Genomic DNA, 21,173 nt, shown 5'->3' with positions numbered 1-21,173 from the left:
ATGCATGTAGTGTTAAAACCTGTTGTAAACATTTGTTTGGTTCTAAAAGCCGGGCCTCAAGTGTTTGACCCTGATGTGTAGAGAGAGAAAAATTTAGGGTTTGCAGACCCTCGATCAAAGGAGCATTGTGTGTTACCCTCATCTTCACCTGAGTTCTTATCTCAACTTGATTTGTGGCTTCTCGTAACTGGCACTGAGAACGGTTTTCATGTGTATAAAAACTCAGCGTTTTTACTGCTCGGAGACGCCATTACACAGAACGCTGGAATACTTGCTGGTGTGTTTGACCTCATGCTTGCAAGCAATAGTTAGAGACAGATATCTGGGGAGAATTTCTCATTTTTCTCTTCTAAATAAATGTTAACTTTTTGACATTAATTGATCAACGTGCTGGATCCTTCTCATCAACCAACTCGGGGGGGATCAGAGATCTCGATACTGAATAAAACGTTCATGATTCATAAATTCATTCACGACTATAAACGTGAATGAGATAAATGTCTTGATCCTCTGTTGTTTGCAGTACGGCAGGTTCCCCAGGCCTCCACGGGATTTTCTCCCTTCGAGCTTGTCACGGTGTGGTTTCACTTCCTGTTGTATTTTGTAGTTTTCTGCCACTCGTGTCCCCGGGTAACTTCACTTCCTGCCTTGTCCCGTCATCCCCTGTGATCGTCTAATGGTTTCCACCTGTGTCCAATCACCCATGACCCCTGATCCGACGCCCCGATCCATGCCCCCGACCCCCGAGCCAGTGCCACGATCCATGCCCCCGACCCCTGAGCCAGTGCCCCGATCCATGCCCCCGGTACCAGTGCCCCGGTCCATGCCCCCGGTACCAGTGCCCCGGTCCATGCCCCCGGTACCAGTGCCCCGATCCATGCCCCCGACCCGACCAGTGCCGCGATCCATGCCCCCGACCCGACCAGTGCCGCGATCCATGCCCCCGACCCGACCAGTGCCGGCCCCGCGATCCATGCCCCCGACCCGACCAGTGCCGGCCCCGCGTTCCATGCCCCCGACCCGACCAGTGCCGGCCCCGCGTTCCATGCCCCCGACCCGACCAGTACCGGCCCCACGTTCCATGACCCCGACTCGGCCAGTCCCCGCTCCGAGACTCTCGGCCCCGACCCCGACTCGGCCAGTCCCCGCTCCGAGACTCTCGGCCCCGACCCCGACGCGGCCAGTCCCCGCTCCGAGACTCTCGGCCCCGACCCCGACGCGGCCAGTCCCCGCTCCGAGACTCTCGGCCCCGACCCCGACTCGGCCAGTCCCCGCTCCGAGACTCTCGGCCCCGACCCCGACGCAGCCAGTCCCCGCTCCGAGACTCATGGCCCCGACGCCCCCAGTCCCCGCTCCGAGACTCAGGCTCCCTCCTTCCCGTCCCATGGTCCTCACCCACCCTCCCGTTGGTGATTTGAGGGCCGTCTGGGATCCAGCCCTTGAGGGGGGGGGCATGGGGTGGGTTATGGGGGGGGCTGAGCCGCCGCCGCCGACTGCGGAGGTGTTCCGTGTCCCCGAGCCGGAGCCGACTGCGGAGGTGTTCCGTGTCCCCGAGCCGGAGCCGACTGCGGAGGTGTTCCGTGTCCCCGAGCCGGAGCCGACTACCCCGGACGTTTCCCGTGTCCCCGAGCCGCCGGCGACTACCCCGGACGTTTCCCGTGTCCCCGTGCCTCCAATTCCAGAGACGTTCCGGAGCCGGCCAAATGGCCGTCCGCCGGGCCGACCACCGGAGGCTCCCTGGCAGTGTGCCTGTCCGCCGGGCCGACCACCGGAGGCTCCCCGGTCGTCTGGCCGCCCGCCGGGCCGCCCGCCAGAGTTTCCCGGGTGGTCCGACCAACGTCTCGGGTTTCCCTCCCCCCCACCCCTTGTTTTGCTCTAGTGTGAGCCGCCTGGAAGTCGGCCCTTGAGGGGGGGGGTACTGTCACGGTGTGGTTTCACTTCCTGTTGTATTTTGTAGTTTTCTGCCACTCGTGTCCCCGGGTAACTTCACTTCCTGCCTTGTCCCGTCATCCCCTGTGATCGTCTAATGGTTTCCACCTGTGTCCAATCACCTGCACCTCCACGTCATTGTCATTTGCCACGCATGTCCGTGTCTCTCGTCGTTTGCGGTTCCTGTCTCCCGTTTTGCCCCTTGCCCTTTTGTTTTTGCTGTTGACTATTAAAGTCCCTTTTCCTTTTGAACTCTGCGTCTGAGTCCTGCCTCCCACCCACATCCCCTGACAGAGCTGCTGTTTGGCAGGAAAGCACGAGGGGTGCTCGACCTGCTTAAGGAACACTGGGAGGAGGGTCCGAGCCCCGGTAAGGAAGAAATTCAGTAAGTCCTGGACCTGCGAGCCAAACACCACACACTGGGTGAGTTGTCACGTGAGAATTTGCTTTAGGCCCAGGAGCGTCAACAACGGCTGTACAACAGAGGGGCCAAGCTGAGACAATTTGCACCGGGAGAAAAAGTACTTTCATTGCTTCATTCTTCCAGCTCAAAACTCCTTGCCAGGTGGCAAGGGCCCTTTGTGGTCCCACGGCGAGTGGGGGATGTCGACTACGAGGTGGTGCGATCTGACAGGGGCGGCGTTACACAGATCTACCACCTCAACCTCCTCAAACTATGGAGGTAGGCGGAGTCCGTGTGCCAGTTTGGGGAGCCCTGCTCTGTACGGTTCTGTGTGGTCTATCGCAGGATGAATGATGTGTCACGGTTCAATGCATACACGATGCCCCGGGTCGACAAACTCCTGGACCGATTGGGCACCGCACGTTTTTTTACGACACTGGATTTAACCAAAGACTACTGGCAGATTCCCTTGTCACCAGCGTCCCGGGAAAAGACGTCTTTCTCCACTCCGTTTGGATTAGACCAATTCACCACACTTCCCTTTGGGTTGTTTGGTGCCCCGGACCCTTTTCAACGCCTCATGGACCGGGTGCTGCGTCCACATGCTGCATATGCTGCCGCCTACCTGAACGACGTCATCATACACACCACCACCTGGGCGGAGCATGTGCAGCGGGTAGGTGCGGTGCTGGAGTGCCTGAGTCAGGCACCAACCCGAAGTGTAAAATTGGGCGGAGGGAGGTACGGTATCTGGGGTACCACTTGGGTGGCGAGCGGGTGCGCCCTCAGGTGGACAAGACTGCGGCTATCGCTGCCTGCCCAAGACTAAAAAAGCAGTGAGGCAGTTTTTGGGGCAGACAGGGTATTACAGGAGATTCATCCCGGGCTTTGCGGAGCTGACCAGCCCCTTGACTGATCTGACCCAGAAAGGTCCCTCAGATCTGGTCCAGTGGACCGAGCGGTGCCAGTGGGCGGTTGAGGAGGTGAAACGGGCTCTCTGTGGGGAACCGCTTCTCCATACACCTGACTTTTCGCTCCCTTTTACCCTGCAGACTCCCTGAGTAACGACTTCCTGGGAGGCCAATTTACCCTCTTTTCGGATCACGGTCCGCTGCAGTGGCTCCACCACATGAAGGATACCAACGCCCGGATAACTCGGTAGTTCTACAGCCTTTTAACTTCAAGGAGGTCTACAGGCCGGGAGCGCAGATGGTTGTGACCAGTTACTGGGATGGGCAGAGATTTTATCATTGTTGACCTGAGTGCGTGTTGGGATGCTAAATATGCTGGGGTCTGACCATGTAATGCTCTATAAGTGAGAGCTGATTTCCAAGTGCACCCCATGTGCTGTATGCAAAGACGAGGTCTGTAGCTGTTTAATCCATTAAAGACTGAACAGGACCTACAAACAAAAGTACGGTCTCCTCTACAAACTGTTGATTTAGGCCAAGATCCCGCCACAAGCAGATGGTTGATGACAGTTTATTGGGGTTTAAATTGGGGTGAATATTTATTATTTGGAAAATCCTTCTTTAATAAAGACTTGCATGAAAAGTCAGATTTAGTCAGATTGCAGCAGCGTGCTGAAATGGAAACAAGTAAAAGTGTACAATAAATGTTCATGCCACAGGATATGGAAAAACAGCTACCTTCATCCAGGTCATGTTTTCTTCTCATACAGCCACGAAACAGCAGTCACACAAAACAGTTTATTTGTGGCGAGTAGATCAACAGAGAATCAGAGGCTGAACGAGGAAACAGCATGAAGTGTGAACGTCAATGCAGGCATGTGTAGACACACACCCACATAGCGGTACCACTGCAACCACAGCATCAGTGATATCACACCGTGTTCCAGCCCCAATGTAAAGACAAGTGTGTTTGATAGTTCCCACCATGAAGCTTTGACACTGTGCGTTTCTATCCGTCCTCTGAGATGATGTGTGTGAACGTAGACCAACACACGTCTCCTGTTGTGTTTAGGTGGTCCAAAATAATCCTTTGTCTCATTTTTAGACGAGCCATAAACTGTCTTTTTGGTAATCATTGATACTTGACATCTTATAGATCTTTCTAGAGACTGTAAATGATGATGATGATGATGATGATGATGAACGTCTGCAGGCAGTTTGGCCTCTGAAGCAGGACGGAGAGCAACAGCTTGTCAAGGTATGCAAAGACATCGACAACATGCTAGTCACTCAATGCTAACAACTTCTTTATCAGTTCTCACAAACGCAACAAAAGGACATCAGGATTTCAATCATATCACATGTTTAAAGCCGAAAATCAGCAAAAAAAGGGAGCAAATATCACTTTGAGATATTCTCAATAAAACCTACGTACATTAGCCGTTAGCTCCAGTGCTGCTAGCATTACCAGCTCTCCTCCTGCCAATTTAAAAAAGATGAGTTTGAGATGAGCGACTAGAAACAATTTAAGTCATAATATAATTTCCAGATACATTTTGAATACGAGCTCATCTGTGTTTATCATCTATGTAAACCATTAGAGTGAGTTACCACAGCAGCCAAAGACCAGCTACATGTCAGTGTCCTCTGTAAAACTTCATTTTGGATTGGAGACTAGACATTTTGACGGTGTTGAGCATTTTATTATAATTAAATATTCTTAATGATAATATAAAAACATAAATACAGCAATAATAATAAAGTAAATTGGCCACTATAGCGACTTGTTGGAACTGTAAATGAAGCTCACTGTATCCAACACGGTCCTTATTTATTTATTTTGAGGAATGCAAACTTCTGGTCCTTCATGTCTATAAACCCCTCAGCATACTGTACGTACTACTGTACAAACACAACAGTGTATGAAATACAAGGCTGTGTAATGTCAAGCCCTCAGTTGGGCTCATCTTATTGTGTTCGTTACAGAGTAATCACGTACGGGAAGCAGGAAGGCGCAGAATACCACAAACATCTTTGCACCAATAGAAAGGTCCCACAGAAGAAAATGTTCCACTTGACTGGCCAATCACATTGAACACGTTGTCTTCAAAGGCATCACATCTTTGGGTAAAATCAGTCTGTCTGTTAACTTTCGGTCATCATCACTCATGGACGGGCTGCACACTTTTCTAGTCGCTCTCTTAGGTAAGTCTATGGAGACTTATTTTGGATGTTTTAATTACGCTCTCATTGTTGTTGTGTTGAGCAGAAATCTGCCCCTGCTGTAATGTGAAATCATCCAACACGGAGCACATTTCAATCTGCTTTTACCATTTTCTCTGTTTTCCAGGAGTTGCATCCTGCAGTCATGATTGGATCTCTGGATCAGTGACAGTCAGACCAGGAGACAACATCACTCTCTACTGTGATTGTCAACTATCAACTGGAGTATACATAGTGTGGTACAGGAACTGCTCTCATGAGAACCACCCATCTCTCGTCCTTAAAGTAGACCGTAGTTCATCCACATTAGGATACAATCCGGCCAGTGACACCAAAGATCCTCAGAATTTTCCTCGTTTTCAATTTGTGAAAAACTCTTCTTCTAATTCCTATGACCTGCTGATCATGAACATCACTGATTCTGATGAGGGAATCTACTACTGTGGAACTGAAAAGAAGAACGTGGAGAAAAAAGTTGATTACAAAAGGCTTTACAGCAACTTGACAACAAGGGTCTTAATCAGTAAGTATGCTGCCCTGACTTTGTTCCTGTAAGTTCTATGTTGCATGATTTGACTAACCAATTATCGCCCAGAAGGAGAATGTACCTCATATGTACTCATATCAAAAAGGTGAACCAATATGACGTCTTACAGAAAGATTATGGGAATCAACAACGGCCAATCTGAAATAAAACAGTATAATGCTGTATACCAGTAATTATATTCCCAAATTTTATTTAAACCCAACAGTGTTTTTATTCCTGGTGCTTTATGTTCCAGGGGTCATGGAACAGTTATTACATTTATGTCCAGATGCAAAAAGCTTTATTCAGGAATCAAAGGCCTGTGTGTTTATATCAGTGTTAATTTTGGCATCTATTTCTGATTTAGTTTTAGTCTTTTGACGAAAATGCATATTAGTTTTGGTCACATTTGTCAAGGATTTTAATCCTTCTTAGTTTTAGTCTAGTTTTCGAACTTTAGTTGAAATGCGCATGTCTCACGGTCGATGCGTGAGGCTTCAGAACCTACAATGAGTTTATTATGTTAGACATGTTTGGAGAAGCGTGTAACGGAGCGTCTCACCCAGCCGAGGAAACGCTGCCTGCCGTCGCCAGAGAACAGAGCAGAAAGGTCCGACAGTCTGTTAAACGGGTCTTCATGTTTCTGTGAAGCAGCGCGGCTTCAGCCTGCTAACAGGCAGCTAACCCGAGACAGCTGAGCTAAACTAACGAAGCCACATTCAAACTCGCTGAAGCGTAAAATAGTCGTTGCGGTCCGTAGTCGGTGCACAAGAACCACCGCTGCACCGCTGCAACCGAGCGTGTTGTGTACCCGCAGTTACACTAAAACGAACAATATAGAGAAATACAGACACCCGCCAGAGTGGCCAGTGAGAGAGAGACTCTTTACTCGCCACAGCCGAATTCCACCCGGATTTGGCGGGTCGGCGGGTGCTGATGTAAAATGGAAACTTATGGTAGGACTTAACTGCTACTAGAATTGAAATAAAAAAAAAATATCGTGACTTCATTAACCATCAACATTTTCTTCTTGTCTCATCTCGTTGACTAAAGTTAGAAAAGATTTAGTCAGTTTTTATTTTCAAAGATCCGTTTTCGTCACGACTTAGTCTCGTCTTAGTCATAGGAAAAAAGTCGTTAACGAACATTTTTCCTCATAGTTTTCATTGACAAAATTAACACTGGTTTATTTGTTTAATAAACACTATATTTAGGCCCGTGTATATATTTTTTGTTTTTTTGTTCTGAACACAGCTAAATCATCGTCATGACTATTTATTGTGCCAACATGTATCAGTACAGTGTTCAGTCTCATCGTTGTGGGTCAGAGTTTAATGACGCTTATTGACACAACTTTGTTTCAGGTCCAGACTGCAGCGATTCTCCGCTCCAGACTCCAGAATGTCTCTGTCCTCTGTGTTTGACTCTGCTGGTCTCTCTGTGTCCAGCTATTGCTGTCCTCTCCTCCGTCCTCTCCTCTCTTCTAGTTTATCATCTGTGTCAGAAAAAAGGTAACTACTGTATGCCGCTCCTTAAGAGCTAAATGTAAGAAATGTCATTGATCTACTGAATTCATTTCTACCACAAAGACACCTGAAGTCTCTTCTTTTGATCCGTGGTTGAGTGTTGATGCACCACGCTGTCTGTACTGATGTTGTATTGATTTCTGCAGCTCCACAACCTGATCAGCAAACACCTCAAAGAAGACAGCATGGGGTAGGTGCAACACAAGAAAGTACTGATTCATGGCAATAAATCAGTACACGGTCACGATTCTAAAGAACAAATGTCAAATTTCAGGATGAAGATGTGTGCTATGCTGCACTGGAAATCCAACAGACATCACACAGACCAAAGAAGAAGAAAATCCAGAGTTCTGACTTCAGCACCTATTCTGCCATCAATACTTCGAGGATGTAGAGTCTAAAAAAGAAAAATAACAACCACGACTCTACAACATCTAATGATGGGATCACAGCACCTATAACACCGACCAGCGATGGCCTTCAACTTAAGCAGAACATGTCTCCTTTGACAAAACAAGGACAATAAAATTGAGACGCCCGGCCGTCAGTGCTGTCAGAACAACACTGCATCTAAACTGAATTCAGGAGAAGATATTTACACCCAATGAATTTCATCTTTGCTGGTTTGTTTGCTCTTTAGATTTAAGTTCCAAATTGATCAGATGGGCACATTAACATACAGACAGAAAACCTCTTAGTTGTTGTTGTTGATCACAATCCAGCTTCAAGTTCACATTTTCAATGGATATCAACATTTCATGACGGTGATGATTGTGTTTCCATCAAGAGACACGAAAGCTGTTTTCAGATCATTTTCTGTTTTTATATCTAGTTTGCCATCAGCCCCACACATGCCTTTAACGGCATGGTGAGATACAATGACTGAGTAGCTTAATAACAGGAAACCCACAGTGACAAACAGCTCGTCATTCGGCCGCAGAGCTCAACAGACTGAAGCTGTGGACCAGTGACTGCTGAAGTGTAATCCGTGGAAATATTTAAAGTTTTTTAAATTGTTCTCGTTGTAAGAGTCTCCACTCGCTCACTGAAAAGAATGCTCGTTTGTCAATTAGATGTATTTATGTCCAACGGCCCTCTCAGCTACACTAAGGTTATTTCTGTCATATATGTGACCACATCCTGATTGTGAGATTCTCTGCTCTGCACGCGGGCGTCTTTTGCTTGCAGGCAGCGTGCAGTGTGGTTTCACCGTGGTCAGTGGGCTCACAGGCTCACTCGACATCGGCCGTTTGTCTGAACAACGTAGTGCAGCACTTTTGGATGGACGATGATTTCTTGCAGTGAGAGAAAATTCTGGGATTACAAAAAAAAGGGAAACGAGAGTAACATCTGGCCACACCAGAGGAACTCTGCTGGCCTCTATTGAAAAGGTTAAATGATGAAGCAAATAATGTGAAATAAGAAGCTGAACAAACTAAATCATACTGAGCTAAATCCTGATTGTACGTTTGCTACAGCTGCTGGATTCTATTACTGCATTCATTGGCTCTGACCAGCTGGCCAATTAGTGTGACAATATCTGATTCCTGTAAGTTAATTAACTTTATTTGCAGGGAAGAAGTAATGTAACTGTTTATAGTCTATAAGAAAACACTTACTAGAAGACATGTCTTTGTTGCACAGTGACCAAATATTTAAATAAAGGTTTGAATAAAGGAAAAACCTAAAACAGGATTGGGTACATTGCCTATACATTTGAACCATGTTAACTTTAAACATTTAACTTGTGTGTTTAATCCAGCAGATTCATCAATGCACAAGTGAACCTGTTTGCGCTGGTTTGCTAAATGAAAAGTACACTTTTAAAGTAATACATGTGATACTTGAATATAAACTAACAAGCTAAAACGTTTAACTGTTTAATACATTTTTCATCTTCTTTGTCAGTTGTGAGATGATCGAGATGTTAAAACAAACATTAATCAAACTGCACACCTACAATGTCTCTTTAGAGACATCCCGTGTACAGCAGTATATGAGGAGGCCTCGTGTATTAGCTAGCACATCTCAGCTGGTAGTGAGGTTTGGGATCATTTTGCACGTGAAATCTGAGGCTCTATAACGGTTGAAGGTTTCACTTAATTGTGAAATTTTCAGAACATTTTTGCACAATAAATAGTAATGTCAATGTAGTATATTTGTTCGTCTGCTCAATGAAAAGTTTGAATTTTCAATAAACTGCTGCTAGAATATTCAGTCTCATCGTTGTGGGTCAGAGTTTAATGACGCTTATTGACACAACTTTGTTTCAGGTCCAGACTGCAGCGATTCTCCGCTCCAGACTCCAGAATGTCTCTGTCCTCTGTGTTGGACTCTGGTGGTCTCTCTGTGTCCAGCTATTCCTGTCCTCTCCTCCGTCCTCTCCTCTCTTCTAGTTTATCATCTGTGTCAGAAAAAAGGTAACTACTGTATGCCGCTCCTTAAGAGCTAAATGTAAGAAATGTCATTGATCTACTGAATGAATTTCTACCACAAAGACACCTGAAGTCTCTTCTTTGGATCCGTGTTTGAGTGTTGATGCACCACGCTGTCTGTACTGATGTTGTATTGATTTCTGCAGCTCCACAACCTGATCAGCAAACACCTCAAAGAAGACAGCATGGGGTAGGTGCAACACAAGAAAGTACTTACTCATGGCAATAAATCAGTACACGGTCACGATTCTAAAGAACAAATGTCAAATTTCAGGATGAAGATGTGTGCTATGCTGCACTGGAAATCCAACAGACATCACACAGACCAAAGAAGAAAATCCAGAGTTCTGACTTCAGCACCTATTCTGCCATCAATACTTCGAGGATGTAGAGTCTAAAAAAGAAAAATAACGACCACAACTCTACAACATCTAATGATGGGATCACAGCACCTATAACACCGACCAGCGATGGCCTTCAACTTAAGCAGAACATGTCTCCTTTGACAAAACAAGGACAATAAAATTGAGACGCCCGGCCGTCAGTCCTGTCAGAACAACACTGCATCTAAACTGAATTCAGGAGAAGATATTTACACCCAGTGAATTTCATCTTTGCTGGTTTGTTTGCTATTTAGATTTAAGTTCCAAATTGATCAGATGGGGACATTAACATACAGGCAGAAAACCTCTTAGTTGTTGTTGTTGATCACAATCCAGCTTCAAGTTCACATTTTCAATGGATATCAACATTTCATGACGGTGATGATTGTGTTTCCATCAAGAGACACGAAAGCTGTTTTCAGATCATTTTCTGTTTTTATATCTAGTTTGCCATCAGCCCCACACATGCCTTTAACGGCATGGTGAGATACAATGACTGAGTAGCTTAATAACAGGAAACCCACAGTGACAAACAGCTCGTCATTCGGCCGCAGAGCTCAACAGACTGAAGCTGTGGACCAGTGACTGCTGAAGTGTAATCCGTGGAAATATTTAAAGTTTTTTAAATTCTTCTCGTTGTAAGAGTCTCCACTCGCTCACTGAAAAGAATGCTCGTTTGTCAATTAGATGTATTTATGTCCAACGGCCCTCTCAGCTACACTAAGGTTATTTCTGTCATATGTGTGACCACATCCTGACTGTGAGATGCTCTGCTCTGCACGCGGGCGTCTTTTGCTTGCAGGCAGCGTGCAGTGTGGTTTCACCGCGGTCAGTGGGCTCACAGGCTCACTCGACATCGGCCGTTTGTCTGAACAACGTAGTGCAGCACTTTTGGATGGACGATGATTTCTTGCAGTGAGAGAAAATTCTGGGATTACAAAAAAAAGGGAAACGAGAGTAACATCTGGCCACACCAGAGGAACTCTGCTGGCCTCTATTGAAAAGGTTAAATGATGAAGCAAATAATGTGAAATAAGAAGCTGAACAAACTAAATGACACTGAGCTAAATCCTGATTGTACGTTTGCTATAGCTGCTGTATTCTATTACTGCATTCATTGGCTCTGACCGGCTGGCCAATTAGTGTGACAATATCTGATTCCTGTAAGTTAATTAACTTTATTTGCAGGGAAGAAGTGATGTAACTGTTTATAGTCTATAAGAAAACATCTACTAGAAGACATGTCTTTGTTCAGCACAGTGACCAAATATTTAAATAAAGGTTTGAATAAAGGAAAAACCTAAAACAGGATTGGGTACATTGCCTATACATTTGAACCATGTTAACTTTAAACATTTAACTTGTGTGTTTAATCCAGCAGATTCATCAATGCACAAGTGAACCTGTTTGCACTGGTTTGCTAAATGAAAAGTACACTTTTAAAGTAATACATGTGACACTTGAATATAAACTAACAAGCTAAAACGTTTAACTGTTTAATACATTTTTCATCTTTGTCAGTTGTGAGATGATCGAGATGTTAAAACAAACATTAATCAAACTGCACACCTACAATGTCTCTTTAGAGATTTCCCGTGTACAGCAGTATATGAGGAGGCCTCGTGTATTAGCTAGCACAGCTGGTAGATCACTTCTGGATGGAGACGTTCTCTACGGCTTTTTCTAATCTCTCCAACTTCCTTACTTGAACCTCTTTTATCAAACATTGATTTCAAGCAAACCATATCTAATCTATTATTGGAGCCAACTATTTATCCTCTATCTGAGCTGGTGAATCACAGGAAGGTTGTGTCCCAGATAAAGAAGGTGTCCTCAGGGTGCAGGTTTCTTTTGCTAAGACATGTGGTGTCTCACAGGAGACAGCTCCACATGGTCCTCACCAAAGCCCAGGCTCTGTGATGAGGGTCAAGGGCTTCGACTATGTGATGTTTGCCACATCGGATGATGGGAGGTTTTTCCGTTGTGGTGAAGAGGGACACCTGGCGACGGTTTGTCCAGAGAAGAACCCCTCCACTCGGGACCAGAACCAGGGGGAGGCCAGGGAGGAAGAGGGGGCAGGTGAGGACCAGCGAGTCAGTCTTGTGTGTGAGGATATGGGGGAGGCCCAGCAGGTGGGTGAGGGGGTGACTGTGGGGGTGACTGTAGGGATGGGTGAGGCCAAGCCGGTCGGTCATTACATTACAGGTCATTTAGCAGACGCTTTTATCCAAAGCGACTTACATTACACTTTAAACCCATGGCTTTTTCACATTTTTGCCCGGGGAGCAATTAGGGGTCAGGTGTCTTGCTCAGGGACACTTTGACATGGAACATTGGGCAACCTGGACTCGAACCACCAACCTTGTGCTTCCCAGCACACCTTCTCTAACCCCTGCGCCACGACGACCAAACAGTCAGCTGGGTGAGGGGGCGAGTGAGGGAATGGGTGAGGCCCAGCCGGTCGGTCAGGTGGGTGAGTGTGGGGAAGGGTGAGGACCAGCCGGTCGGTCAGATGAGTGAGGGGGTGAGTGAGGGAGTGAGTGTGGGGGTGACTGTGGGGATGGGCAAAAGCAAAAAGACGGCGGCGTCGGGGTCATGAGTCTCGGGACCGGTACTGGCGGCGTCTGGGTCATGAGTCTCGGGACCGGTACTGGACAAGTCGGGGTCATGAGTCTCGGGACCGGTACTGGCGGAGTCTGGGTCATGAGTCTCGGGACCGGTACTGGTGGCGTCTGGGTCATGAGTCTCGGGACCGTTATTGGCGGCGTCGGGGTCATGAGTCTCGGGACCGGTACTGGCCAAGTCGAGGTCATGAGTCTCGGGACCGGTACTGGCGGCGTCGGGGTCATGAGTCTCGGGACCGGTACTGGTGGCGTCTGGGTCATGAGTTTTGGGACCGTTACTGGCGGCGTCGAGGTCATGAGTCTCGGGACCGTTATTGGCGGCGTCGGGGTCATGAGTCTCGGGACCGGTACTGGCCAAGTCGAGGTCATGAGTCTCGGGACCGGTACTGGCGGCGTCGGGGTCATGAGTCTCGGGACCGGTACTGGTGGCGTCTGGGTCATGAGTTTTGGGACCGTTACTGGCGGCGTCGAGGTCATGAGTCTCGGGACCGGTACTGGCCAAGTCGAGGTCATGAGTCTCGGGACCGGTACTGGCGGCGTCGGGGTCATGAGTCTCGGGACCGGTACTGGTGGCGTCTGGGTCATGAGTCTCGGGACCGTTACTGGCGGCGTCGGGGTCATGAGTCTCGGGACCGGTACTGGCCAAGTCGGGGTCATGAGTCTCGGGACCGGTACTGGTGGCGTCTGGGTCATGAGTTTTGGGACCGTTACTGGCGGCGTCGAGGTCATGAGTCTCGGGACCGGTACTGGCCAAGTCGAGGTCATGAGTCTCGGGACCGGTACTGGCGGCGTCGGGGTCATGAGTCTCGGGACCGGTACTGGCCAAGTCGGGGTCATGAGTCTCGGGACCGGTACTGGCCAAGTCGGGGTCATGAGTCTCAACCCCATGCTGTTGTATAAGTCTAAAGACTGTACTATTTTACAGCCAATGTGACAAACCCAAAACTTCCACTAAACATGAATGATATAGGTGACAATATTTCTTTGGTCCCTAAAGTGTTCCATTTTACATTTGTCTAACATCTAACTTCAGCACCTACTCTGGCATCAACACTCTACACAAGGATGTAACATTTCCTTATGGCTGTGAAGACTGTTTATCTGTAACAAGACATAATTGCTGTTTTCAGGCAGTTTCCTGTACATATCACAAGCTAGAATCCACCCAGACGCTATAGAGTTTGTGACCTCAAGAATATGTCATGATGTATGGCGTTATATTTGTGCCACAATACTGAGCGCGTAATTTTAACTTTTGAGCACAGAGAACTATATTTTAGCAAAGAAAAACATTCCGTGCGCGCAGTTTACTGAGGTGCCCTCGCCACAAACTGGTTTTCTGGGCGCAGGCAGCCGTTGCTGCGCTCGCTCCACCTCTTCACGCTGCGCTCGCTCGACGTTTCACTCACGCGCTCGCTCGACTTGCAGCAGCGTTACATTTGTGCCACAAAACCAACCAATCAGAGAATTAAAGAAGGTCAATTGTGATTGGCTGTTGGTCTCCAATCACAACGCTAGTAGAACTACCTACAGCATCGCGGAAGCTCAGCGAGTTGTTGAGGTTTGCAGCATTTGTGCTAAATGCTAATGGCCTGGATTAAAACACTTGGTGTTCACATCATTTGCTTCATGTCTGATGGTGGCTAGTCGGACTTCTAATATCACTCATTTTCGTCTTCTTTAGGAAGCGTTGTGATTGGAGACCAACAGCCAATCACAATTGACCTTCTTTAATTCTCTGATTGGTTGGTTTTGTGGCACAAATGTAACGCTGCTGCAAGTCGAGCGAGCGCAGAGTGAAGAGGTGGAGAGAGCGCAGCAACGGCTGCCTGCGCCCAGAAAACCAGTTTGTGGCGAGGGCACCTCAGTAAACTGCGCGCACGGAATATGTTTTTCTTTGCTAAAATATAGTTTTCTGTGCTCAAAACTTAAAATTACGCGCTCAGGATTGTGGCACAAATATAACGCCATAATGATGGAGCCTCATTCTGTTACACATCATACAGAGCCAAGATGGCTGCTGTTTTCCCCAAGATGTCCTGAACAAACAGAATGAGGTCAAGGGCCATCTTGATTTGAAATTGATATGCAATGTTGAAATACACTACTACAAAATATTTCCAACTGTATGCAAAGACGAGGTCAGTCCGCTGGGAGGCTGTTTCACTAATTAAAGACTGAATAGGACCTACAAACAAGAGGACGGTTTACTCCTTAAACAGTTGATTTAGGCCAAGATGCCGCCTCCAGCAGATGGTTGATGAAAGTTTAGGATGATGGGGTGCAACAAGTAGGCCACTACCTGGACATGCGCGTGTGGAGACATTTTGTCATTGTAAATCTAAAATCCAAAAATTGGTTATTACATAATCAAAATGAATTTCAAAAGTGAGGTTTAAATTAATAACTATTATTGGGAAAATCTTTCTTTTATATAGACTTGCATGAGAGGTCAGATTTAGTCAAACTGCAGCAGCGGGCTGAAATGGAAACAAGTAAAAGTATAAAGTAAAAGTAAATAAACATGCACGCCACAGGATATGGAAACACACCTTCATCCAGGTCTGGTTTTCTTCTCATACAGCCACCAAACAGCAGTCACACAAAGCAGTTTATTTGTGGCCAGTAGATCAACAGAGAATCAGAGGCTGAACGAGGAAACAGCATGAAGTGTGAACATCAATGCAGGCATGTGTAGACACACACGCACATAGCGGTACCACAGCAACCACAGCATCAGTGATATCACACCGTGTTCCAGCCCCAATGTAAAGAAAAGTGTGTTTGATAGTTCCCACCATGAAGCTTTGACACTGTGTGTTTCTATCCGTCCTCTGAGATGATGTGTGTGAACGTAGACCAACACACGTCTCCTGTTGTTGTGTTTAGGTGGTCCAAAATAATCCTTTGTCTCATTTTTAGAAGAGCCATAAACTGTCTTTTTGGTAATCATTGATACTTGGCCTCTTCTTATAGATCTTTCTAGAGACTGTAAACGATGATGATGATGAAGAACGTCTGCACGCAGTTTGGCCTCTGAAGCAGGACGGAGAGCAACAGCCTGTCTTAATGCTAACGAGCACTTAATGCTAACAACTTCTTTATCAGTTCTCATGAACAGAACAACAAACACAAAGAAAAGACGTCCGGATCTCAATCATATCACGTGTTTAAAGCCAAAGATCAGATCCACAAAAAAATTGAGCAAATATCACTTTGAGATGTTCTCAAATTAAAACCTACGTACATTAGCCGTTAGCTCCAGTGCTGCTAGCATTACCAGCTCTCCTCCTGTCAGTTTAAAAAAGATGAGTTTGAGATGAGCGACTAGAAACCATTAAAGTTATAATATAATTTCCAGATACATTTTGAATGCGAGCTCATCTGTGTTTATCATCTATGTAAACCATTAGAGTGAGTTACCACAGCAGCCAAAGACCAGCTACATGTCACTAATAGTGTCCTCTGTAAAACTTCATTTTGGGTTGGAGACTAGACATTTTGACGGTGTTCACCATTTAAAATAATAAAAAAATATTCTTCATTAAAGCATAAATACAGCAATAATAATAATAAAGTAAATTGGCCACTATAGCGACTTGTTGGAACTGTAAATGAAGCTCACTGTATCCAACACGGTCCTTATTTATTTATTTTGAGTAATGTAAACTTCTGGTCCTTTATGTCTATAAACCCCTCAGCATACTGTACGTACTACTGTACAAACACAACAGTGTATGAAATACAAGGCTGTGTAATGTCAAGCCCTCCGTTGGGCTCATCTTATTGTGTTCGTTACAGAGTAATCACGTACGGGAAGCAGGAAGGCGCAGAATACCACGAACATCTTTGCACCAATAGAAAGATCCCACAGAAGAAAATGTTCCACTTGACTGGCCAATCACATTGAACACTTTGTCTTCAAAGGCATCACATCTTTGGGTAAAATCAGTCTGTCTGTTAACTTTCGGTCATCATCACTCATGGACGGGCTGCACACTTTTCTAGTCGCTCTCTTAGGTAAGTCTATGGAGACTTATTTTGGATGTTTTAATTACGCTCTCATTGTTGTTGTGTTGAGCAGAAATCTGCCCCTGCTGTAATGTGAAATCATCCAACACGGAGCACATTTCAATCTGCTTTTACCATTTTCTCTGTTTTCCAGGAGTTGCATCCTGCAGTCATGATTGGATCTCTGGATCAGTGACAGTCAGACCAGGAGACAACATCACTCTCTACTGTGATTGTAAATCATCAACTGGAGTATACATAATGTGGTACAGGAACTGCTCTCATGAGAACCAGCCTCCTCTCGTCCTTGAAGTCAAATCATCATACAATCCAGACAGTGACACTAAAGATCCTCTGAAAAGTCTTCCTCGTTTTCAATTTGTGAGAAACTCTTCTTCTAATTCTTATGACCTGCTGATCATGAACATCACTGATTCTGATGAGGGAATCTACTATTGTGGAACTGAAGAGAAGAAAGTGGAGGATAAAGAATTCATTGGCCTCAAGACTCTTTACAGAAACGGAAACGTCACAACAAGGATCTCAGTCAGTAAGTTTGCTGCTCTGACTTTGTTCCTGTTAGATCTACGTTGTATGATTTGACTAAACATTTAACACCTTGAAGGAAAATGTACACAGGCTCTATATTTACTTACATTAACGATTAAAATGTCAATATGACGTCTTGCAGAAAGATTATGGGAATCAACAACAGACAATATGAAATAAAACAGTATAATGCTTTATACCAGTAATTATATTCCCAAATCTGAGACTTTATGGATCTGAAGAGTTCTCGGTCATCCTTAAATGTGAACTGTACTGTATTTTTATGAATGTTAATGAGGTTTGGGATCATTGAACATTTTAAATCTGAGGCTCCATCACAATTAAAGGTTGGACATTTCACTTAATTCTGAATTGTTTGGACACTCTTGCACAAATAATAATGCCAATATAGTATATATCTTTTTCTGCTCAATGAAAAGTTTGAATTCTTAACAATCTCGGCTGAACTTTATTCAAACAAGTCAAAACAACAGTGTTTTCATTCCTGGTGCTTTATGCACATGTAAAAAGGTTTGTTCAGGAACCAAAGGCCTGTATGTTTATATATTTAATAAAGAAAAACATAAATAGGCCCATATATATTTTGTTTGTGTTCTGAACAAAGCTAAAGCATCAACATGACTATTGTGCCAACATGTATCCATACAGTGTTCAGTCTCATCGTTGTGGGTCAGAGTTTAATGACGCTTATTGACACAACTTTGTTTCAGGTCCAGACTGCAGCGATTCTCCGCTCCAGACTCCAGAATGTCTCTGTCCTCTGTGTTGGACTCTGCTGGTCTCTCTGTGTCCAGCTATTGCTGTCCTCTCCTCCGTCCTCCCCTTCATGTTGGTTTATCACTTCGGTCAGAAAACAGGTGTTTTAACTGCTTTGGTTTCCAATCAGATTTTGTTAAATCATTCATGTAAACATTTAGCGAAGCTGTCTTTAAATCTCGTTATTTGCAAACAGATATTTTGAAATGACACTGTATCTTTTTTTGTTTGCAGACAAAGAATCTCAAACTCTCCAGAAGAGACCAAACATGATGGGACAAACCATAGAGGGCCAGGTAGTAGACTGTACCCATTTGGGGTATTTATATACTTTGCAGTTGCTTTAATTCTTCTCAGACACATTTCCATGCTATAAAAGCAAAACAGAAGAATAAGATACTTGAAAATAACAAATGTCTCATTGTTTCTCAGGGTGAAGATGCGTGTTTCACTCGAGTTGTGTTCCGGGCTGTGGAGATAAAAAAACACCAGTAGGCAGAAGATGGACGACACGTTTGTTTCACTCAAGCAGGAACCGAACAGAATGAAATGATTTGCATTTCCTCTCGTTTGCTGTTGATGGAGAGTTGTGTGGTTTTTTAACAGATTGGTGTCAGAAGATCTTAGTGATCTTGAAGGCTTATGTAGTGGAAGCATATCAGTGATATACTTTGGCCCTAAACCATGTAGTGATTTATATGTGAGCAGTAGGATTTTGAAATCAATTCTCTGACATACTGGGTTGTACAATTTTACAATATTTTCTTTAAGTATGCAAATAAAACAAAATAGTATGAAAGTACTTAATATATATACAAAGTTATGTCTGTGACATCTCATTACATAATGTGATTGCTGAATAAAATAATACAAAGTCCTTGTGATGAGCAAAGATTCCATGTAACTTTTTACTGTCTGTTTTACTGTTCAAACAATAAAAAATATGGAAATGACATGTTCTTTTTTTGTTTTTTGTTCAAAACCATAAATGAGAAAAAGGAAATGAACAGCCGTTTTTCCACTGTTTTATGAATCGAAAACGAAAAACAACCCTTCGTCTTTTTTTTCTATAAAAAAAGAAATGCAAAGCGCAACAATTATTCCAGAAGAACATTTTGACAGTAAAAGTCAACACAATAGAAGGTTTGTATGATAGAAATTCTCATAGTCAGTCATGCAAGCTTATAGTGCAACATTATAAGATAATTAATGACTATAAATAAACAATCCTGTGCTGATGGGAGTGTGTTAGCAACAGTTATCGACTAGTTCCATGCAGATTCAGTCAGACTCCTTAATTGCACTATTACCACTATCTGCACTTTCATCCCATATACAGTACGAGTCAAAGGTTTGGAAGCGTTTTCTCACTCAATCCAACGACAAAAGTGTGTCCAAACTCCTGACTGGAACTTTTTAAAAAAAATATATATACATAAATATCTATAAAATATATTTTTAAACCTATAAAGCATGTATATGATCAACCCTCACCACATACTAGTGAACAAAGGCACGCTAAGCGCACATCAGGTGAACCTTGTGGTCAAGCCGATAGCAGTGGTGTTGCTCTGCATGCACACAGCTTCACTCCTTGATGACAGTGGGCTCCAGGTCCACAAGGGCCGCTCTTGGGACGTGTTGTCCGGCTCCGGTCTCACTCAGGAAAGTGTTGAAGGAGTCGTCTCCTCCTCCGATGGTCTTCCCACTGGGCCTCTGTCCGTCCGACTGGGTCCCATGCTCCAGGCAGTAGAGCTCCCAGCAGGCATTGCCAATATGGACACCGGCTTGACCAACATGGATGTAGATACTCATGAGAACATTTTTTGGGGTAATTGTAGTAAAGAAACTACAATTATTTGGCACAAGGCCGGCTTGGTTCTTTCACGTTCCAATTTGATCAAATGGTACTCAAGGAAACTCGTCTCAAGTAAAAAACTGCTAAATTAAAGACTGAATGTCAGAGTCAGAGTCAGTCAGTGGGGGACCGACTCTGTTGATGAGCCCGACTGCCGTTGGGAAGAAACTGTTGGTGTGGCGGGAGGTCTTAGTCCTGATGGACCTCAGCCTCCTGCCAGATTGAAGGGGCACAAACAGGTTTTGTCCGGGGTGAGAGGGGTCGGCTGCCATCTTTTTAGCTGCTTCAGAGACCTGGAGGCGAACAAGTCCTGCCGGGACGGCAGATTGCAGCCGATCAGGCTCTCTGCAGAGCGGAGGACGGATGTTCCAGCATCTCCTTGCTGACAAACCGTGTAACAAGAAAGGGAAACAGGGGAGCTGTTGGACTGACTGGCTGACAGCGTGACGCGTCATGCATCACAGAGGAAGAGACAGAGTTACTCCACCTACTCTGCCAAAATTGATTTGTGATGGACACACACAATAGACAGAAAATGAAGCAATACCATTGAAAGCTGAGGACACACATACACACGGTATTGCTTACTTGTGTGCATGGGTGTCATCCGTGCAACCAGTGTTAAAAAATGAACATCCAGACAGGTTGGTTCAGAGGGGGGCTTGGGTGGGCTTGAGGCGGTGGTACTTCTTCTGAGAAGTAACCACAAAATACTGAGAGGCAACAACTTTAACTGACAACGTTCTGCCCGCCGTGTGATCAGGCCACAGGAAACCCACAGAGAAAAACGCACATCCGTGCAAGTGGACTACATTTGCAGCTCACACTGCTGCAAGACACACGGATGAGAACACTGATGCAGGGTACCAGCAAGACCTCCAAGAAGAAGGTATGGTCTTCCTACAGCTGGAGAAACACAAGGCCGAGCACCATCAGCAGCAGCTCAGTCACATACAATGAGACGACACATGAAGTACCTCAGGTTGTCACACTGCACCAAATCCAAAGATCCAAGGGC

At 45.3% G+C, this 21,173-nt stretch overlaps 1 protein-coding gene and 2 long non-coding RNA genes across 4 annotated transcripts; all 3 read left to right on the top strand.

The window, feature by feature from the left end:
* Positions 1-3,595: 3,595 nt before the first annotated feature.
* LOC120825388 (uncharacterized) lies at positions 3,596-9,208 on the top strand. Its single transcript, XR_013450764.1, has 6 exons — positions 3,596-4,501; positions 5,230-5,448; positions 5,594-5,989; positions 7,357-7,503; positions 7,665-7,708; positions 7,793-9,208. It is a non-coding gene; the product is annotated as an uncharacterized LOC120825388 (long non-coding RNA).
* Positions 9,209-9,789: 581 nt separating this feature from the next.
* Positions 9,790-11,645, top strand: LOC120813332 (uncharacterized). The gene is made up of 3 exons (XR_013450765.1): positions 9,790-9,938; positions 10,100-10,143; positions 10,228-11,645. It is a non-coding gene; the product is annotated as an uncharacterized LOC120813332 (long non-coding RNA).
* Positions 11,646-16,761: 5,116 nt separating this feature from the next.
* On the top strand, positions 16,762-19,250 carry LOC120814198 (uncharacterized). Of its 2 annotated transcripts, none has more exons than XR_013450763.1 (5): positions 16,762-16,980; positions 17,126-17,521; positions 18,252-18,398; positions 18,532-18,593; positions 18,730-19,250. XR_013450763.1 is itself a non-coding variant. In XM_078080669.1 (5 exons), exons 1-5 carry the CDS (start codon positions 16,944-16,946, stop codon positions 18,790-18,792), a joined length of 693 nt encoding a protein of 230 aa, XP_077936795.1. In that variant the 5' UTR covers positions 16,762-16,943; the 3' UTR covers positions 18,793-19,250. The 2 variants fall into 2 exon arrangements, 1 of the variants encoding a protein (XP_077936795.1); XM_078080669.1 differs by having other exon boundaries at positions 18,252-18,386.
* The last annotated feature ends 1,923 nt before the right edge of the window (positions 19,251-21,173 follow it).

Source organism: Gasterosteus aculeatus, chromosome 9, assembly GCF_964276395.1.
Source record: "Gasterosteus aculeatus chromosome 9, fGasAcu3.hap1.1, whole genome shotgun sequence".
Classification (NCBI taxonomy): Eukaryota; Metazoa; Chordata; class Actinopteri; order Perciformes; family Gasterosteidae; genus Gasterosteus; species Gasterosteus aculeatus.
This window is presented reverse-complemented; position numbering and strand designations above follow the sequence as displayed.

Excerpts from the sequence above, each read along its gene's own strand:
- LOC120814198 (XM_078080669.1), top strand. The coding sequence starts at position 16,944 with ATGGACGGGCTGCACACTTTTCTAGTCGCTCTCTTAG. Across the intron at positions 17,522-18,251 it reads CACAACAAGGATCTCAGTCA|GTCCAGACTGCAGCGATTCT; the intron begins GTAAGTTTGCTG and ends ACTTTGTTTCAG. Across the intron at positions 18,387-18,531 it reads CATGTTGGTTTATCACTTCG|ACAAAGAATCTCAAACTCTC; the intron begins GTCAGAAAACAG and ends TTTTGTTTGCAG.